Below are 17,589 nucleotides of genomic sequence, written 5' to 3'. Positions count from 1 at the left end.
TGTAAAGTGACCTTTCATTTAAAATATGGCATTTATTTACCCTAAAATACTCTAAAAGCTTTTCTGATCAAGATTTAATAAGATATCCATTTTTTAATTTCAATTGTGGCTTTTTTTTACAAAAACAATGGAATTCAACACTTTTCATGCCAGACAAACAATATAATAATTCCAATTATTGATCAGATAAAGGTTTAAAGGGTATTTTGTGAATCAAGCATGTCCCTTTTTACATCTCAGGTCATTTCAAATTGCTACAAAAATCACTTCACCTAGAAAATTATATTTCCAGTTATGAGTTCATTTTCTATTAATACTTGTTTTAGCCACTACACCAAGACCAGAGATTATCAATCCATGCCAGCCCTCTCCTTGCGGAACAAATGCAGAATGTCAGGAAAGAAATGGAGCCGCTTCATGTAGATGTCTTCCAGAATTATTTGGTGATCCATACGTGGAGTGTAAACCAGAATGTACTATCAACCCTGATTGTGCCTATACTCTTGCATGTGTAAGAAACAAGTGCATAGACCCATGTCCTGGAATATGTGGAAGTCATGCAACCTGCTCCGTACAGAATCATTCTCCTATATGTACTTGTGATCCTGGTTATGTTGGTGACCCATTTACATCTTGCTATATTAGACCAACAGCTCCACCTCCTTTAGAAATAATAGATCCATGCAACCCTACACCATGCGGATCAAATGCAGTATGCTCTGATAGGAACCGAGCAGCGGCATGTCAGTGTATTCCTGAATATTTTGGAGATCCGTATGTAGCATGCAGACCGGAATGTGTTATAAATGCTGACTGTCCAACCAACAAGCAGTGCAGAAACATGAAGTGTGTTGACCCTTGTCCTGGACTATGTGGATCTAATGCCTACTGCCAAGTTGCTAATCATATTCCTATATGTGTTTGTAACCAAGGCTATATTGGAGATCCTTTTGTTTCCTGTAGAAAAGAACCTTTGCGTAAGTATCTTTTACTTAATAGTCTTTTTTCTAATAATCAATCTTTTACCAATATAAGTTATAATTTAGCCATTGAGCCAGTAGTTGAGGAAGATCCTTGCTATCCAAACCCTTGCGGACCCAACAGTAATCCACCCAGACAAATTGGAGACAGATGTGACTGTTCTTGTCTACCAGAGATGATAGGTTCTCCTCCCAACTGTAGACCTGAATGTGTGGTCAATTCTGATTGTCCATCAGACAAAGCATGCATAAATAGGAAATGTCAAGACCCATGCCCTGGTCTTTGTGGAGTAAATGCTTACTGTCGGGTGCGAAATCATGTTCCAATCTGTGTTTGCAATCAAGGATACATTGGGGATCCTTTCTCTAGTTGTAACTTGCCACCCAGTAAGATATTTTTAACCCAACTTAATTTTTTATTTTACATATATTCATATTTTTAAAATGATTTTTTAAGGTACCATTTTACCAGTGGAGGTAGCTCAACCCTGTAATCCTTCACCCTGCGGAATTAATGCCCTCTGTAATGATATCAGCGGAGCCACTAGTTGCACTTGTATTCGAGACTACACAGGAAACCCCTATATTGAATGTAAACCGGAATGTGTTGTTAATGCTGAATGCCCACGACATTTAGCGTGTGTAAACCAGCATTGTGTTGATCCATGCCCAGGTGTTTGTGGAGTTTATGCCACATGCTCGGTACAGAACCATTTCCCAGTTTGCCGGTGCGATCCTGGATATGAAGGAAATGCATTTGTTGCATGTAGTCGTTTTACAACGCGTAAGTTTTAAAATCCAAAAAAAGTTTTCTTATTTTTTATCAAAGGGATGATATATGTATATATGTTTGTTTTGTTTTAGCTCTTGCACCCACAGAAGTTATAGATCCTTGCAACCCCACACCATGTGGAGAGAATGCAATCTGCACTGATAGACAAAGGGCTGCAGCATGTCAGTGCATCCCAGAGTATTTTGGAGATCCATATGTGGCATGCCGGCCAGAATGCACAATTAATGCAGATTGTCCAAGCACAAAAGCATGTCAGAATTTGCATTGTGTGGATCCATGTCCCGGAGTATGCGGGATAAATGCTGAATGCCGAGTTATCAACCATATACCATCTTGCACTTGCATCCCAGGATACAGAGGAGATCCATTCACAGCATGCTCTAGCATACCATCTAGTAAGCATTTTGTAGTCTTCTTGCTCTAAACAAAAATTTTTCATCATTGGAATCTTTCATTTTGAATTCAACCAAGGTTTTTTTTCCAGATTAATGTCTGACAATTATTTTTAGTTGTTATTTTTTCGAAAGAAACTGACTACCCAAAGCAAAATCTAAAGGTTTTATCTTTGAATCTTGATGTTGTATAATCTTTAATATTTCAAAGAATTCTGCTTGGTTGAATAGTTTAAATTTTGAAATATCAAATGTTTACACCATCGAATTGCAAAGATATAGAGGTTTGTTAATTAGACTTTGAGGAGAGTAATTAATTTTGTTGATCAAAAGAAAACAAATTTATTTTTATTTTTTTAAACATAAATTTCTGATTTTTTTTTCATACATTTTTACATTGTGTAAAAAAACATACATTCCTTTAGAAAAAGTGCAAGAAAGAGCTTGATCTGATAACTTTTTTTAAAACTTAAACTTAAGATATCCTAAAGTGAAATTATAAATTTATATTTAGAAATGTAGTCAAATCCCCCTAACCACTCACTCCTCTCCCTCAACCCATAAGCCTCTTTTTTTCGCAGACTTCCAAAAATAATAATGACATAATTTCTTTTGATTTGGAGAATTTTTATTTTTACAACCCATAAACCGGCCCCATTCCTGTTTGATTCCCATTTGTTTTTAGCCGTTGAACCAATTATTGCTGAAGTGGATCCGTGCAATCCAAACCCTTGCGGACCCAACAGTAATCCACCCAGACAAATTGGAGACAGATGTGACTGTTCTTGTCTACCAGAGATGATAGGTTCTCCTCCCAACTGTAGACCTGAATGTGTGATTAACTCTGATTGTCCATCAGACAAAGCATGCATAAATAGGAAGTGTCAAGACCCATGCCCTGGTCTCTGTGGAGTAAATGCCTACTGCAATGTTAGAAACCATGTCCCGATTTGTATTTGTAATCAAGGATATATTGGGGACCCATTCTCAAACTGTTATACACCACCAAGTAAGACAACTATATTCTTTTTAAAAAATCTAAAAAAAAGTTTGTCTATTTTAATTTTTGTTTTAACTTTTAGCCACCACATTCCGACCTGTTGACCCATGTCGACCCTCTCCTTGCGGCATAAATGCGGAGTGTTCTGACCGGAATGGTGCAGCAGCTTGTACCTGTCTACCTGGGCTCCAGGGTAACCCGTATGTTGAATGCAAACCTGAATGCTCCATCAACCCAGACTGTCCCACTACCCTGGCCTGTGTACAGAATAAGTGTATTGACCCCTGCCCGGGTGTGTGTGGGGTAGGGGCATCATGTACCGTACAGACCCATCGTCCGAACTGCAGATGTGATCCAGGACTTATAGGAAATCCATTCTCAGCATGTTACCCTCCACCCACAAGTAAGCATGCACTGTTTAATATCTAACGATCAAAAACATTTATAATAAATGAACTTTTGTAAAACAGGAAAGGCAATTTTATGTATTAAAACAAATTTAAATTAAACACTAATGTATATCCAAACTTTGGTTAGAAATATTGAACATTTTAGTCATGAATTCTATTAAAATGATTTTGGTTAACTGGTATTTCACAGAAAATGTTAATGTTTCTTATAAACAGTGTTGGGGGCACATTTAGGTATTTTTTAATCGCAAAGCATGGTATCTATCACGTTAGAATTTACATTTGGCATGGTAAAAAATTAGTTTTAGCCAGAGAGGAGGGGGGGGGGGGTTCAACTGTCAAAATTGCACTTTTTATTTAGTAGATGCAGATTATTGCATGGATTTTTTATTTACATTATTTCATTTTGCACCTTGTTGTAAATTGTTCGCACAATTTTGCATGAGCATATTTGCACATGTTATATTTCTGACGTGAATTTCAAATTTAGCACAAAAATTTGTCCGCAATGTAACTCAAAATCCAATAGACTTAATTTCTTTATATTTCAAAAGTTGAAATCAAATCAAATCCAAATTAAATTTTAGAGGTTAATACTTTTTTTGATTTGATTAAAAAGCTACTCTAAAGGGAATGTAAGCGTAAATGCAATCGATCTACCTTGTAAAAATGGCAATGCCCGATTTACATCGGTACCCTTAAAAGCTTTGTTTGATAAAGCATGGATTAGATGTCAATGTTTTTGTTTTTTAAAACTGTTAAACGAGTTAAAACAACGACGTTATTTTCCACGTTTTTTATCAGATAAAGGTTTCAAGGGTACCGTTGTAACGGGCATTGCCGACTTTGAATAGTGGTTCACTTGAAATTACGATTACAGTCCCTTTAATGTTCAGATATGATATTAACTCTTTGTTTTATTTCAGCTCCTCCCCCACCCAGAGATCCTTGCAATCCGAACCCATGTGGAGCCAACGCTGACCCAGCTGTACGAGGAAATCGGTGTGAGTGTACCTGTAGACCAGAGTTCTTCGGAGATCCCTACTCCGGGTGTAAACCAGAGTGTGTGGTTAACTCGGATTGTACAATGGACAAAGCTTGCTCCAGGTAGGATATTTAATCTTTAATTGAACCTTAATTTTAGACTGAATTTAATAAAAAACCAAGAGTCAGGGTTACCAAGCTGAATTTGATAAAAAAAAACAAGAATCAGTGTTACCAAGCTGAACTTGATGAAAAACCAAAAATCAGGGTTACCCACAAAGGATGAGACTTCAATGACAACTTTATGGAATTTATCGTGTCTATTTCCTTACTCTAGTGATTCTCTGCAACTGTGAACTCTTTTTTTTTGTCATTAGAAAGGCTATCAAACGACTATTGTGAGGGCGGAAGACTTAATTTGAAATTGATATATATATATATAGAGTTTCGTCTTTATAGTCTCATCCTTTGTGGGTAACCCTGTTTCTAGTTGTCTGCCCAACTACACATTTAGAAATCAGAAAAATTGCTTATTTAGCAGCAAAAGTTGGATAGATTCCAAATAAGCGACAAAAATGGTTTATTTACTTTAAAATCCGTTTAACTACAGTGAAACCCTTAATAACGAATACATCGAAAGAATTCATCAAATGTCGTCTTTTTCACTTTCTGATAATGGAATGTCGCAGATATTTAGTCTTTTAATGAAATGATTATATGGAACTCTTTAAAACTGTTCCCGCATATTCATAGCTATTTGTTTATTTTCGCAAATACTGAAATTTACGTAATATAGTATAAAACTCATTGAAAAATTGTCAAGACGACATTAGATAAATTCTTCCGATGTATTCGTTATTAAGGGTTTCGCTGTACTTGCAATGTTCATGATCTTTTAAAATAAAAGCAGCCAAGCTTATTTCAAAATTTTCTTCTTTTTGAGCTAGATTTATAATTCCATTTATTTTCCTAAGCCAACTTGTGTACTGCAAACTTTTTAAACATGTATAAAAAAATGTTAAAAATTACAAATAACTTGAGTCTTTGCCTCAAACTCACATTTTATAATCCCTATATCTTAGCAACTTAATGGTGTGAACTTTTGATATTTCAAACTTACGCTATTTTATCTCACAGAATACTTAGTTTGAAATATCTAAGTTCTGTGACATTGGGGTGCAAATTTATTTATATTTTAAACTTACACTATTTTATCTAACAGAATTCTGAGTTTGAAATATCTAAGGTCACATTGGGTTGCAAAGATATATTGATAAGAAACTCTGAGTTTGTGGCAAAGACTCTATTCCTTTATGATGAGCCTCTTGAAAACATTCATATGAGACTTAAATGTTTTAAATCAAATGGACTGTTTTTTAAGTTTCTAATGACCACCTATTTAAAGAGAAACCACAATTGAAAATAATTAATTTTCAAAGAGCAAATGATAAATATCTCATGAACTCTTGATCAGACAAAGCTTTTAAAGTTACTTTGTGAATTGATGTGATGTTCTCTAAAAAATGTCGTAAAGTTTTCATGCTTTATAAAGCAGGCAGACCACATTTTTAAAATTCAAAATTTGATTAGCGAAGGTATATTTTGCTTTGATTTGAGTATTAACTATGTATTATCAAATTCAAGAATTACTTAAGCATATTAAAGTTTTTCAGGGGTTTCATTATATTCTCTTTGATATATTTGGTTTGTCATACAGGGTTACCACATTAGAGACGACTGTACAGAATTTGTTCAGCCCTTTTTCTTACATTCAAGGTTCCCTGCAGATTTTAACTTATTTTTTAGATTTCTATTTATCATACCTTTAAAGAATATCAACATTCAGATCGGAATACTTAAAGAGCTTTAGCAGGTCGTCATAAAGGTGTTATCTTTTGTGGATGATCCTGTATTAAAATGTAAATCTATAAATTATGCAGCAAAATTTCAAAAATCTTTTTGTTTATAAATACATGATTTGGTCCATTTGGAAAAAATGCTTTTTTTTCAAAATGTGAAATTTGAACCCCATCATATGTTCCTAAAATCTATGTACTAAGAAATTGAGTCTTTGCTACAAACTCAAATTTTCTAATCCCTATAGTTTTCCAACCTGATGGTGTAAACCTCTGATTTTTCAAACTTAGATTATTTAATCTAACAGAATTCATAGTTTGAAATATAAAAGGTTTTAAAAGGAATAAAAGGAATTAGAAAATGTGTGTTTGTGACAAAGACTCAATTTCTTTAAGAGTTTTCAAATCCAATTTTTAAGTATTGAATAAAAAATTGTGCCTTAACTATCGAGAATAATAGAAATTAGATTTGAATTTGGATGAAATTAAAGTCTGTCTTTGCCTTTGTTTAAAAATAGTAATACATTTTGTTTTGCAGGAACAAGTGCATAGATCCATGCCCTGGAGTTTGTGGGTTTAATGCTGAATGCCGTGTGTTGACCCATAGTCCTGTTTGTACCTGTCTTCCCAATTATGTTGGTGACCCATTTAGAGGATGTTCCTTGGAACGTAAGTAAAGCATGTTTTGCACTTGCATTTTTTCAGGTTTTAAACAAATTGTTGCATCTTTTAGTGCATCTACGTGTTAGATTAGATATTTCAATAAAGATATTTCAGCTGAGCCAGTCATATCAGATCCATGTGTACCCAACCCTTGCGGTGCAGGAGCAATCACTAGACGAGTGGGAGATGATTGTGAGTGTACCTGTCCTCCAGAATATAGGGGAGATCCCTATGTTGAATGTAAGCCGGAATGTGTAATCAACTCTGATTGTCCTGACACTATGGCCTGTAGGAACCTACACTGTTACGATCCCTGCCCTGGGGTTTGTGGAAGAAATGCTGTTTGTGAGGTACGCCGACATTCTCCCGTCTGTTCCTGTCTTCCCGGATACATTGGGAATGCACTGGTTGAATGCACCCAGCCGCCTAGACCAGATCCAGTGGTTGTGGATCCTTGTAACCCTAATCCTTGTGGAATCAATGCTATAGCAAGACCATCAGGCTCCTATTGCCAATGTACCTGTCCGTCTGGGCTCCAAGGAGATCCATACTCAGAATGCCGACCAGAGTGTACTATTGATAGTGACTGCTCTACCACTCTAGCATGTATTGAGCAGAAGTGTAAAGATCCATGTGTCTACAACAACCAGTGTGGAATAAATGCTATCTGTGAAGTACGAAACCACCGGGCAAACTGCATCTGTCCACCGGGCTATGAAGGAAATGCATATCAACTTTGCACTCCTATTCGAGAACGTAAGTGTCTTACATTTTGAATCAGCCCAACTTTTTTTTTATTAATTCTCAATTGCTGAAAATCAAATTGTAAGAACACTTTCACTAAATTTAAGCATGTTTTTTGTTTTAGCACCTAAGCCGGAATGTGTCACTGATCCTGAATGTCCACTGCACCTTGCATGCATAGGACAAAAATGCAGGGATCCTTGTATACCAGAGCAATGTGCTGCTACAGCCATTTGTAGAGTCAATAACCATAGAGCTGTGTGTGTTTGCCCTCCAGGACTTGAAGGCGATCCATACAGAGCATGTATTGAACGTAAGTATTCAATTGCACTTGAAAAATTACCTTTAGATTATTTATCATGTAGTTGAATGTTTTATTTTGGGTTTATTTAGCTGGATGCAAGAGTGACTTTGAGTGTCCACTCACCCAAGCATGCATACAAAAGGAATGCCAAAACCCATGCATTTATGAACAATGCGGGATTGAAGCAATATGCGAGGTTCGAACACATCAGGCAAAATGCGTTTGTCCACCAAGCTACCTTGGAGATCCATACCAAGTATGTAGGAAACCTGAATGTATAGTAGATGACGACTGCCCTCAAGTTCTTGCTTGTGAGAATGAGAAGTGCGTAGATCCATGTGCTTGCGCTGTCAACGCCAACTGTATTGTTCGAAGTCACAGAGCTAGATGTCAATGCATCACATCATACATAGGAGATCCTTACAACACAGGCTGCTATCCTGGTAGGAATAATTTCTTTGTATTTTATTCAAAACAGCCCCGTTTCAAACCAATAATCATTTTTATTTCCAATAAAACTAAAGAATACATGCCTATGAATATTATTTACTTACCGCTTTTCTTAGCACTTTTGGTAAAAGTGCACTTGGCAATTTTACTATTTTCAGTTCCCGAACCAGATATTGCTGAACCTGAATGCCGAGTGGACAGTGATTGTCCAAGTCGACTAGCATGCTTAAACGAGCACTGTCAAAACCCCTGCACTACACTTAGCCCTTGTGGCGTGAATGCTGAATGCACTGTTCAAAACACCCTGCCACAGCGAACCATGATCTGCATGTGTTTAGCAGGATATGTCGGAGATGCGAATACTTTGTGCAGTCTACGTAAGATTTTATTTACATTATTTTTTTTTCTAGGTTTAGAATAAAAGGTAATTTTTTAATATATTTAGATGGCATACCATGTATTTACTTTATGTGTTCTATAGGTTTAAAGGTACTGAAAGTGTATTTTCGAGTTACCCTCCATGCAAAGATGGCAATGCCTGATTCACAACGATACTCTTAAAACCTTCGACTTTTCATTAAGTAATGAGATGAGAGCTCTGTGTTTAAACCTCTTAAAAACCACTTGAATTCCTGTAAAATGCAGTGTACACTGCCTACAGTGTGAACTCAACATAGCTGATGCATTACTTGCGTCCTTTGGCATTACTGAATATTTTACATTAATACCGGTTTCCAAAAAAAAAAAAATATTTTTTTTCAGTTGATTCTAGAAATTGAATATTAATATTTTTGAAAACTTAAAACAGCTTGCAAGCAACGTGTTCAACAATGAAAAGGGTGCCATTGTGAATCGGGGTTTTCCATCTGTGCAAGAAGAGTCCTTTCAAATTACGCTTACAGTCCCTTTAAATCTACTTATTGATTAACATTTGTATTTATTGTGCAGCCCCAGTGCCAGTACTAGGATGTAAATCTAACAACGAGTGCGGGAACGACGAGATATGTCGTGAAGGAAACTGTGTTAACCCCTGTATAGTGGCGAACCCTTGTGCTACAACAGCCAACTGCGAGGTTAACACGCATAGGTTGACCTGCACCTGTCCTAGCGGAACTACAGGGGACCCTTTCACTAACTGCTATGCAAGTAAGTAGGAAGCTGCCACATGTGTCAAGCAGATTACAACAAAAACCTCTTTCATTTTTTTATACATAAAATGTACTGCAAGTTCTGGGAGGAATGTACACAAATTTCCAGAAACTGCAGTACACTTTTTATGTAAAAAAAGATATGTGAACGGCTCAAAGATTTTGGGACAGGTCAAAGGACGTGGGGTGAGACGGCTTGAAAAAAAATGAATGTATTTTTTCTGTAAGACGGGACTTTTGTATGGGATTGAACAGCCAAAAAACAGGCTCAAGCAGATTTATTCTTGACAAAAATTAAACAAAATAAATATAAAAAAAGGGATGACATAGGATGTATTCAATTTTTTTTCTGAATTGCCCTATGCCCTCTGAAGACATCTTACCCGTTCATAAATTAATTTGAATTTTTTTTAATATTAGAAATCAGCTTTTAAAATTAAAGGTTTCATCAACGGAATACAAGAGAGGAGAGAACATAGCTTTTGTAATCTAACAAATGTTTAATAACAAACAGTATGAAGATTTAAGAATGATGAAAATTACTAATATCACATAACTAATAACTAATAACATTTTAGATAATTTTTGAATTATGATTTATGAACCTACTTTAAACTAATATTAAACCAATGTAATTTTAACGAAGACTAAAAAAGGAACTTAGAAATATTTTTCAGTTATTTTAGTTAAATTTCGAGTTTTAGAATTTTTTAAATTCCAAAAGTTATGTTTGATAACATTAAACAAATTAGAATTAATTACTAATACCACTGGTAAAGGTGACTCCTGGGTTAAAGAAGCCAACGTCGTAAACTAATACTTTATTTAAAATAAAGTTATCAATGTTTTTCTATTTGGAAATTAATGGCCGAAATACTGTTCTTTTTAAGGATTTTTCTTTATATAAAATTCTAAATACTTTTGTCTGTCGCCTCAAAATTTCCAAAATTCCAAGGATGAAGTATTAGAAAGCAATATATTTTTAGTGAAAATAATTAGTTTCACGATTTAAATTGCATTTGATATATCTTGCTTTGCAATTGTAAAACACGATTATTTTTTAAATTCTTACTTTCGTAATGACAAAAAATACATTTATCAACATTCAAAATTGAAAAAATAAAAATTAAATGTTATTAAAAATTTACAATCATGTTTCGTCTATGATTAATGAGCTTTAAAAATAGATAAAGTAAGATCTGATTTTATGCATTATAAAGTGTTCGATATTAGTTTAATAGTTGACATTTAATAGTTGAATTCAGGAGTTTTGAAAAGATGTAAAATTTAAAAATAATATCGAAAAATAAATTTCTGTTCTTTTATATGTAAATAACATTGAGTTAAGATGTCAGTTCTAATACATCATCAAAAGTATAATGGAAAATTTTGGAATAGAAAGCTGATGCATGGGTTAAACAATCTATATCTCTATGTGATGTTATTATAAAGAAAACAGTTTCATCTGTTGCTTGAAAACCAACTTATGCAATTTAATTGGTTTATGTATACTACACGATTTAAATGCTACTGTGATAACCAGGAAATTGTAGAATGGGGAGACGACATTTAAGCAATACTGAAGTGCACTTGATGTTTTTACAAAATACTGATAAGTTATTAAATAACGTGTTCACTGAAATGGGTCTATTTACACTGCAAAACCTCATGTTCATTTAACTTGAGTCTAAAAGTCTTCTTCTTATTCCAGAGTTTTCTGATTATCACCGTATATCTTAATGGGACTATTTGAAATTATAGCTAAAGGCTAACAGTCGTCTTTCTATTCCATACTAAATGAAAATATCTTATTACTAAACCTATTAATTAGTAATTGCGCATTGCAAATTACTAATAACTAATTAGTAATAAGTAATTACTTATTACTAAATACTAAATACTAATTACTAATTATAATTTACGTATTATTAATAACTTTTTACTAATTACAATTTACTAGTTACTAATTACTAATTACTAATTACTAATTACTTTAACTTCAGTTCTACCCCGGCCTCCTCGACGCTGTAAAGTAAGCGGAGATTGTAGTAACCCTGATGCCTGCATTCTAACCCTCTGTACTAACCCCTGCTTTACAAACAACCCTTGCGATCAGACAGCTGTGTGTAAACCGTACAATCGTACAGCATACTGCTATTGTACTGCAGGGTTGGTAGGAGATCCGTACCAGCTGTGCTTCAAACCAAGTATGTACTAATCCAGTAACCAATTGCATGCTGTAACTTGTACATTAACCCACCGAACTTCATGTTGTACAATGTATATAATTAACTGTTAACTTTTTTGGTTGCACAAATTGCACTGAAGCATGGGGCTTATAGATAGAATGTTCTCTCCAATTTACACTTTTTACCAGTATAAAAATGACGAATAAACAAAATAAAAAACTGGTTATTTTGTACTGTACTGCACTGCATGTATTGTTTAGTTGAACCAAGACCTGAGTGTACAGAAGACCCTGAGTGCCCAGATTCCCAAGCCTGTATTAATCAACGTTGCATTGATCCATGCATTGTACAGAACCCTTGTGCAAGAGATGCTATCTGTACAACACATGTACATCATCCAGTGTGTACATGCGCGGAAGGATATGGAGGAGACCCGTACACACAATGTTACAGACGTACGTTCCTTTCTTTTTTATTGTATTTTTTTTGTGTAGATATTGTTAATATTAATCGCTTTATCTCGATATCCAATGTGGTCACTTTAAACTTGAGGAATACTGCTTAATCTCTTGATTAAAGTTATCCCTACAGAGTATGATCATGAGGAATTAAATTAATTTGCATAAAATAGAGATCTATGTTTGGTTCAGAGATTTACAACACAAAAAATTGACTTCTGGTTCAGTTTTTTGATAATTCAAATTTTCTTAAAATTTACAATTACGTTTTCTAGCTGAATGCCGCGTTGACAATGATTGTCCTCTGGATAAAACTTGCATTCAAGAGCATTGTGTGAACCCCTGTACCTCCACTCAGACCCCCTGTGGAAGAGGAGCAGAGTGTCGTGTTGACTTCCACCAGGCTCGCTGTGTCTGTCCTGTAGGACTACAAGGGAATCCTCTAGTTGCCTGTATCAGTGTAGAATGTCAAGTTGATCAGGATTGTCGAGATGATCAAGCTTGTGAGTTCCTCAGTCAAACTTGTGTACCTGTTTGTAAACAAGATACATGTACACAGGATGCTACATGTACACCTGCTAACCATCAACCTCAGTGTACATGTAATCCGGGAGCAAGAGGAAGTGGATTCGTCGCCTGTATTAGACGTAAGAAATTCGATTTTTTTAAAAGACATTTATTTCATTTTATCAGTCTTATTGGAGACCAATACTTAAAAAAACGGGTTAAACACTTCACAGAAGGACCAATTAATGGAATTTCTAAATCCATTTAATTTATAAAACGTTGTAAGCTAAAATTACAAAACAAAAAAACAGATTTTTTTATAACGTTTTATTTTTAAAATTTTCCAAATTATGTGATGGTTGATATCCTGTGTTTAGCTCCTGAGGTTGTAGAAGCTGAATGTAAGGTTGATGACGACTGTCCACCCCGCTATGCTTGTATCCAAGCACAATGCACAGATCCCTGCCTATCCCAGCCCTGCCATCCAACACAAACATGTACCGTACAGAACAGTTCTCCCATACGTACTGTCATATGTACATGTCCAGAAGACACGTTTATTGGACCAAACGGTGATTGTAAACCCAAAGGTACAAAAAGTTACCATCTATTATTTTTTAAAAGACAGGGGGTCAACTTTTGATTCAAAAAGTACATTGAAAGTAAATTAAGTAAATTAAGTAAATTAAGTAAATTAAGTAAATTAAAGGGACAGTAAAGGAAAAATGAAAGGGGGTATAGGTTGAAAGCTAATCACTTTAGCTTTTCATCGAGACCCTTGAGACGCCTATCTGAAGTTCCTAACTCGAGAGTTGATATAAAGCTGTTTCAAACTTGTACGAAAATGCATATATATACAATTTCGTATAGAAATAGTAGGTTTAAACAGACCATGCTCAGAAAAACAGCAACCAATCTGAAAAAGATGATATCCCAGAGAAAGCTAATTGTAATTTAGGTTTACTTTTATATTTGTTGTTTCTATTTTCAATAGATTTCATTCATAATATTATTTTTACTTCCGCATTACTTGACCAGAAATTCCACCAATTGCAGTGCAGTAAAGTGGTCACGTGATACAGGCAGAGACACGTGACCAGTATACTGCTCTGCCATTGGTGATAGTTCTGGTCACGTGATTTAAGTTTCAGATTTTCAAAATTTTACATATATGAATTTTCGTATAATTATAACACAGTTTTATATCAATTTCTCGAGACAGGAACATCAGATAAAACTTTCATGGGTCGCGATCAAGAGCTAAAGTGATTAGCTTTCAGCCTATACCCCCTTTCATTTTTCCTTTACTGTCCCTTTAAGTAAATTAAGTTAATTAAGTTAATTAAGTGAATTAAGTAAATTAAGTAATTTAAGTAAATTAAGTGCCCCAAGAAACAAAATGATTACCTTACAGTGAGAACTAGAATACTTTGGAATAGAATTAAAGCGATAATTAAGTGGATTTGATGTTGTTTCAATTAGCAATAAGATTTACTAGAAACTTATTAGTTTACTTATGAATTGAAATTGATCTGTTTCCACTGCACAACTGTGTGCATTGGACTATTTAAAGTCATAACTTGAGTTTAAAAGTCGTCTTTCTATTCCAGAGTTTTCTGGATATCGTTGTTGTTTAAGTAATTCCTCATATTCAAAAATCTATCTCGATCGAATTTATTTTTATTTTCAGTTACTCCCAGACCTAGCTGTTTATCAGATAATGATTGTCCGGATTCACATAAATGTTTGGATGGATCATGTCGGGATGCATGTTTAGTGGATCCCTGTGGATCAAATGCCATTTGCAAATCCAGGTTGCATGCATCTAGTTGCACTTGTCCTATAGGATACACTGGCAACCCTAAAGTACAATGCCTGAAAAGTAAGTTTTTGCACAAAAATATTGTAAAATTATAAATTTGATTGTCACAGATGGAATCTTTTAAATTGACTGTTGAGAATAAACAATCTCTGATTCGAGAATAGGATTTCTCAATATGTTCATTTATAAGGTTCCAGCTCTGTCGCACCTAAAGGGATAATTTTAAAGGGACTGTAAGCAAAATAACAAGAAACCCTTCATGCAAAGATGCAATGCCCGACTCACAAAAGTAGCCTCGAAAGTTTTGTCTGATCAAATGTGTATTGAATATCAATGTTGATAATTTTGAAAACTGTTTATTTTCAATTGTGGTTTTTCTTCCCAAAAAAATATAGGAACACAATTTAATACTTCTAAATCCAGAAAATCGACAATATCTTCCACAGTATTGATCAGATAGAAGTTTCAAGGGTACCGATGTAAATCGGACATTGCCATTTTTGCATGTAGAGTCAGATGAAATTACGTTAACAATCACTTTTAACAATCACAGTCTTTTTTGTTATCGTTAAAGAAAGAAATACTAAAATTTCGTTAACAGTCTCTGTACAATGTACAGTGTCATTGTACAGTGTACAGTTTTATTGTACACTAGTGTACATATATTGCATGTATAAATGTTTAGTTACCCCTGACCTGGTTGAGCCCCTGGAGCCCGGGTGTAGGGATAACTCAGAGTGTCCTGATTACAACGCCTGTATAAATAGGCAGTGCTTGAATCCATGTGCTGTCACTGATCCATGTGCAACTAATGCGTACTGCAAGGTTCAGAATCATGAACCGGTTTGTACATGTCCTCCAGGGTACATAGGAGATCCAAGAGTTTCATGTACACCACGTAAGTAATTGTGAGATAGTTTAAAGGAACTCTCTGCAAAACTTTCTACAGAAATGACTGCAAAGAAGAAAATTTGCATTTTGTCTTTTTTTAGAATTGTTGCATGCTTGCGCACATTTTGTTTGCACTACAAAACATATTTGCACTTAATTATTTGCATTTTATTATTATGGTATTTAGATAATTTAAAAAAAAAGTTATTTGTTAGTATTTAATAGTTTTTTATTATTCCTATCATTATCATTATTATTACTATCACTTTCAAGTTTGTTATCATTAATTAGTAATGTTTTTTTTTTAATTATTGCCTAACGTTTTTGGCAAATTTTTTACCAATTATATATTTATCTTTCTATAACATATCTGCTTTTGATTTATGAATTTATAAAATCTATATTTCAGCTGTTCCTGTGCTAGTGGGTTGTCAATCAGATGATGAATGTCCACAAACTGAGGCCTGTAACAACAGGTGGGCTTCAAAAGTTTCCATCCATTAACTCTTTCACAATTTTGTTAAATCATGCCTCTTTTTCGGCTTAAGTAAATTTAGAAGTGTCCTTTTGACTTTAAAAAGAAATTTGTAAAGTGTATTTTTTTGCTTAAAAAACTGTATGACTTGTCTTTTAGGGATTTTTTTTTGGATGGGTTTGATCTTATGATATCACTAGAACTGAAGAGGATAAACTCAGACTTAATTATATTCTCTAAACAATAGAAGAAAAAGCATTTTATTAGAAAAATCAACATCAATTTTTAAAAGGAACTGAGGCCGAATTTAAAGAATTTAGGCCGCGGCTTAAATATGGTTGGTTTCACCTAAAATTGTAGTAATTTTTTCAAGATTTTAGCCGGCGCTTAAACTGGTTTTTGGAGGATGAGAGTCATTTGAAATTACAGTTAAAGTTCTTTTAAATAAAATACCGGAAAAATTTACTAAAATATTTTTAGTTCAGAATTCATAGAAAGGTTTGATAACTTAGCACCCGTCTAGATCATTCTAAAACGCTAAAAGTCCCTTAATGATATATGAGTGGGAGTATAGTCTGTTGTAACTCCGCTAAAAGTCCCTTTAATGATATATGAGTGGGAGTATACCCTGTTGTAACCCCGCTAAAAGTCCCTTTAATGAAATATGAGTGGGAGTATAGTCTGTTGTAACCCCGCTAAAAGTCCCTTTAATGATATATGAGAGGGATTATAGTCTGTTGTAACCCCGCTAAAAGTCCCTTTAATGATATATGAGTGGGAGTATAATCTGTTGTAACTCCGCTAAAAGTTCCTTTAATGATATATGAGTGGGAGTATAGTCTGTTGTAACCTCGCTAAAAGTCCCTTTAATGATATATGAGTGGGAGTATAGTCTGTTGTAACCCCGCTAACAGTCCTTTAATGATATATGAGTGGGAGTATAGTCTTTATTTTTAAAGGGAGAATTGTTTTTCTTGTCATCTTGACTTCTGATTTTTGATTTTTGATTTGGATTACTTCAGTTTACAATTGCTTTTTTGACAGAAATGGACGTTTGAAATATACGAATCTAACTTTTTTTTTTAGCGAAATTAGTAATAAAAAGTGGATGACAAAAAACGTTATATTTTTTAGATCAATTTTTTTTACTGATTAAGGAAGTCCTTCATTGCAATAGACAAAACTTTCCTTCTCTTGTTTAAGAATTAATTCTCTACAAGTTTATATGTTTATGAATTTATGCCCTCTGCTTAGGGATTGTGTTGACCCCTGCAGCTGTGGAGTAAATGCCCAATGTTTTGTGTCCAACCACAAACCAACCTGTTTCTGCCCACCAGGGTTCACTGGGAACCCAGAGATCAAATGTGTACCAGGTCAGCTTTTTATATTTTTATCTCAAATGTATTGATTTGATAACGTTCTATTTACACATTTTGTGTACACCGGTTGAGCCTCTTGTGGCAAATAAAATGGTTCTGTTCTGTATTTTACTTTGTCCTATTGAATTTTCTCCTTATTGTGAT

General features: G+C 34.4%; 1 protein-coding gene across 1 annotated transcript in view; it reads left to right on the top strand.

The window, feature by feature from the left end:
* The window catches only part of LOC111707614 (uncharacterized), a 103,458-nt gene that overhangs the window by 81,015 nt on the left and 4,854 nt on the right, over positions 1-17,589 (top strand). Inside the window, 21 exon segments of the mRNA XM_023480746.1 lie at positions 327-977; positions 1,047-1,367; positions 1,438-1,764; positions 1,845-2,168; positions 2,851-3,174; positions 3,248-3,568; positions 4,502-4,682; positions 6,954-7,084; positions 7,193-7,834; positions 7,947-8,135; positions 8,216-8,569; positions 8,735-8,953; positions 9,525-9,722; positions 11,728-11,931; positions 12,174-12,368; positions 12,647-13,018; positions 13,256-13,468; positions 14,569-14,760; positions 15,386-15,598; positions 16,001-16,067; positions 17,321-17,439. Of these exon segments, the coding sequence (XP_023336514.1) occupies positions 327-977; positions 1,047-1,367; positions 1,438-1,764; positions 1,845-2,168; positions 2,851-3,174; positions 3,248-3,568; positions 4,502-4,682; positions 6,954-7,084; positions 7,193-7,834; positions 7,947-8,135; positions 8,216-8,569; positions 8,735-8,953; positions 9,525-9,722; positions 11,728-11,931; positions 12,174-12,368; positions 12,647-13,018; positions 13,256-13,468; positions 14,569-14,760; positions 15,386-15,598; positions 16,001-16,067; positions 17,321-17,439 (5,757 nt within the window).

This window comes from Eurytemora carolleeae, unplaced genomic scaffold (genome assembly GCF_000591075.1).
Source record: "Eurytemora carolleeae unplaced genomic scaffold, Eaff_2.0 scaffold336, whole genome shotgun sequence".
NCBI lineage: Eukaryota > Metazoa > Arthropoda > Copepoda > Calanoida > Temoridae > Eurytemora > Eurytemora carolleeae.
This window is presented reverse-complemented; position numbering and strand designations above follow the sequence as displayed.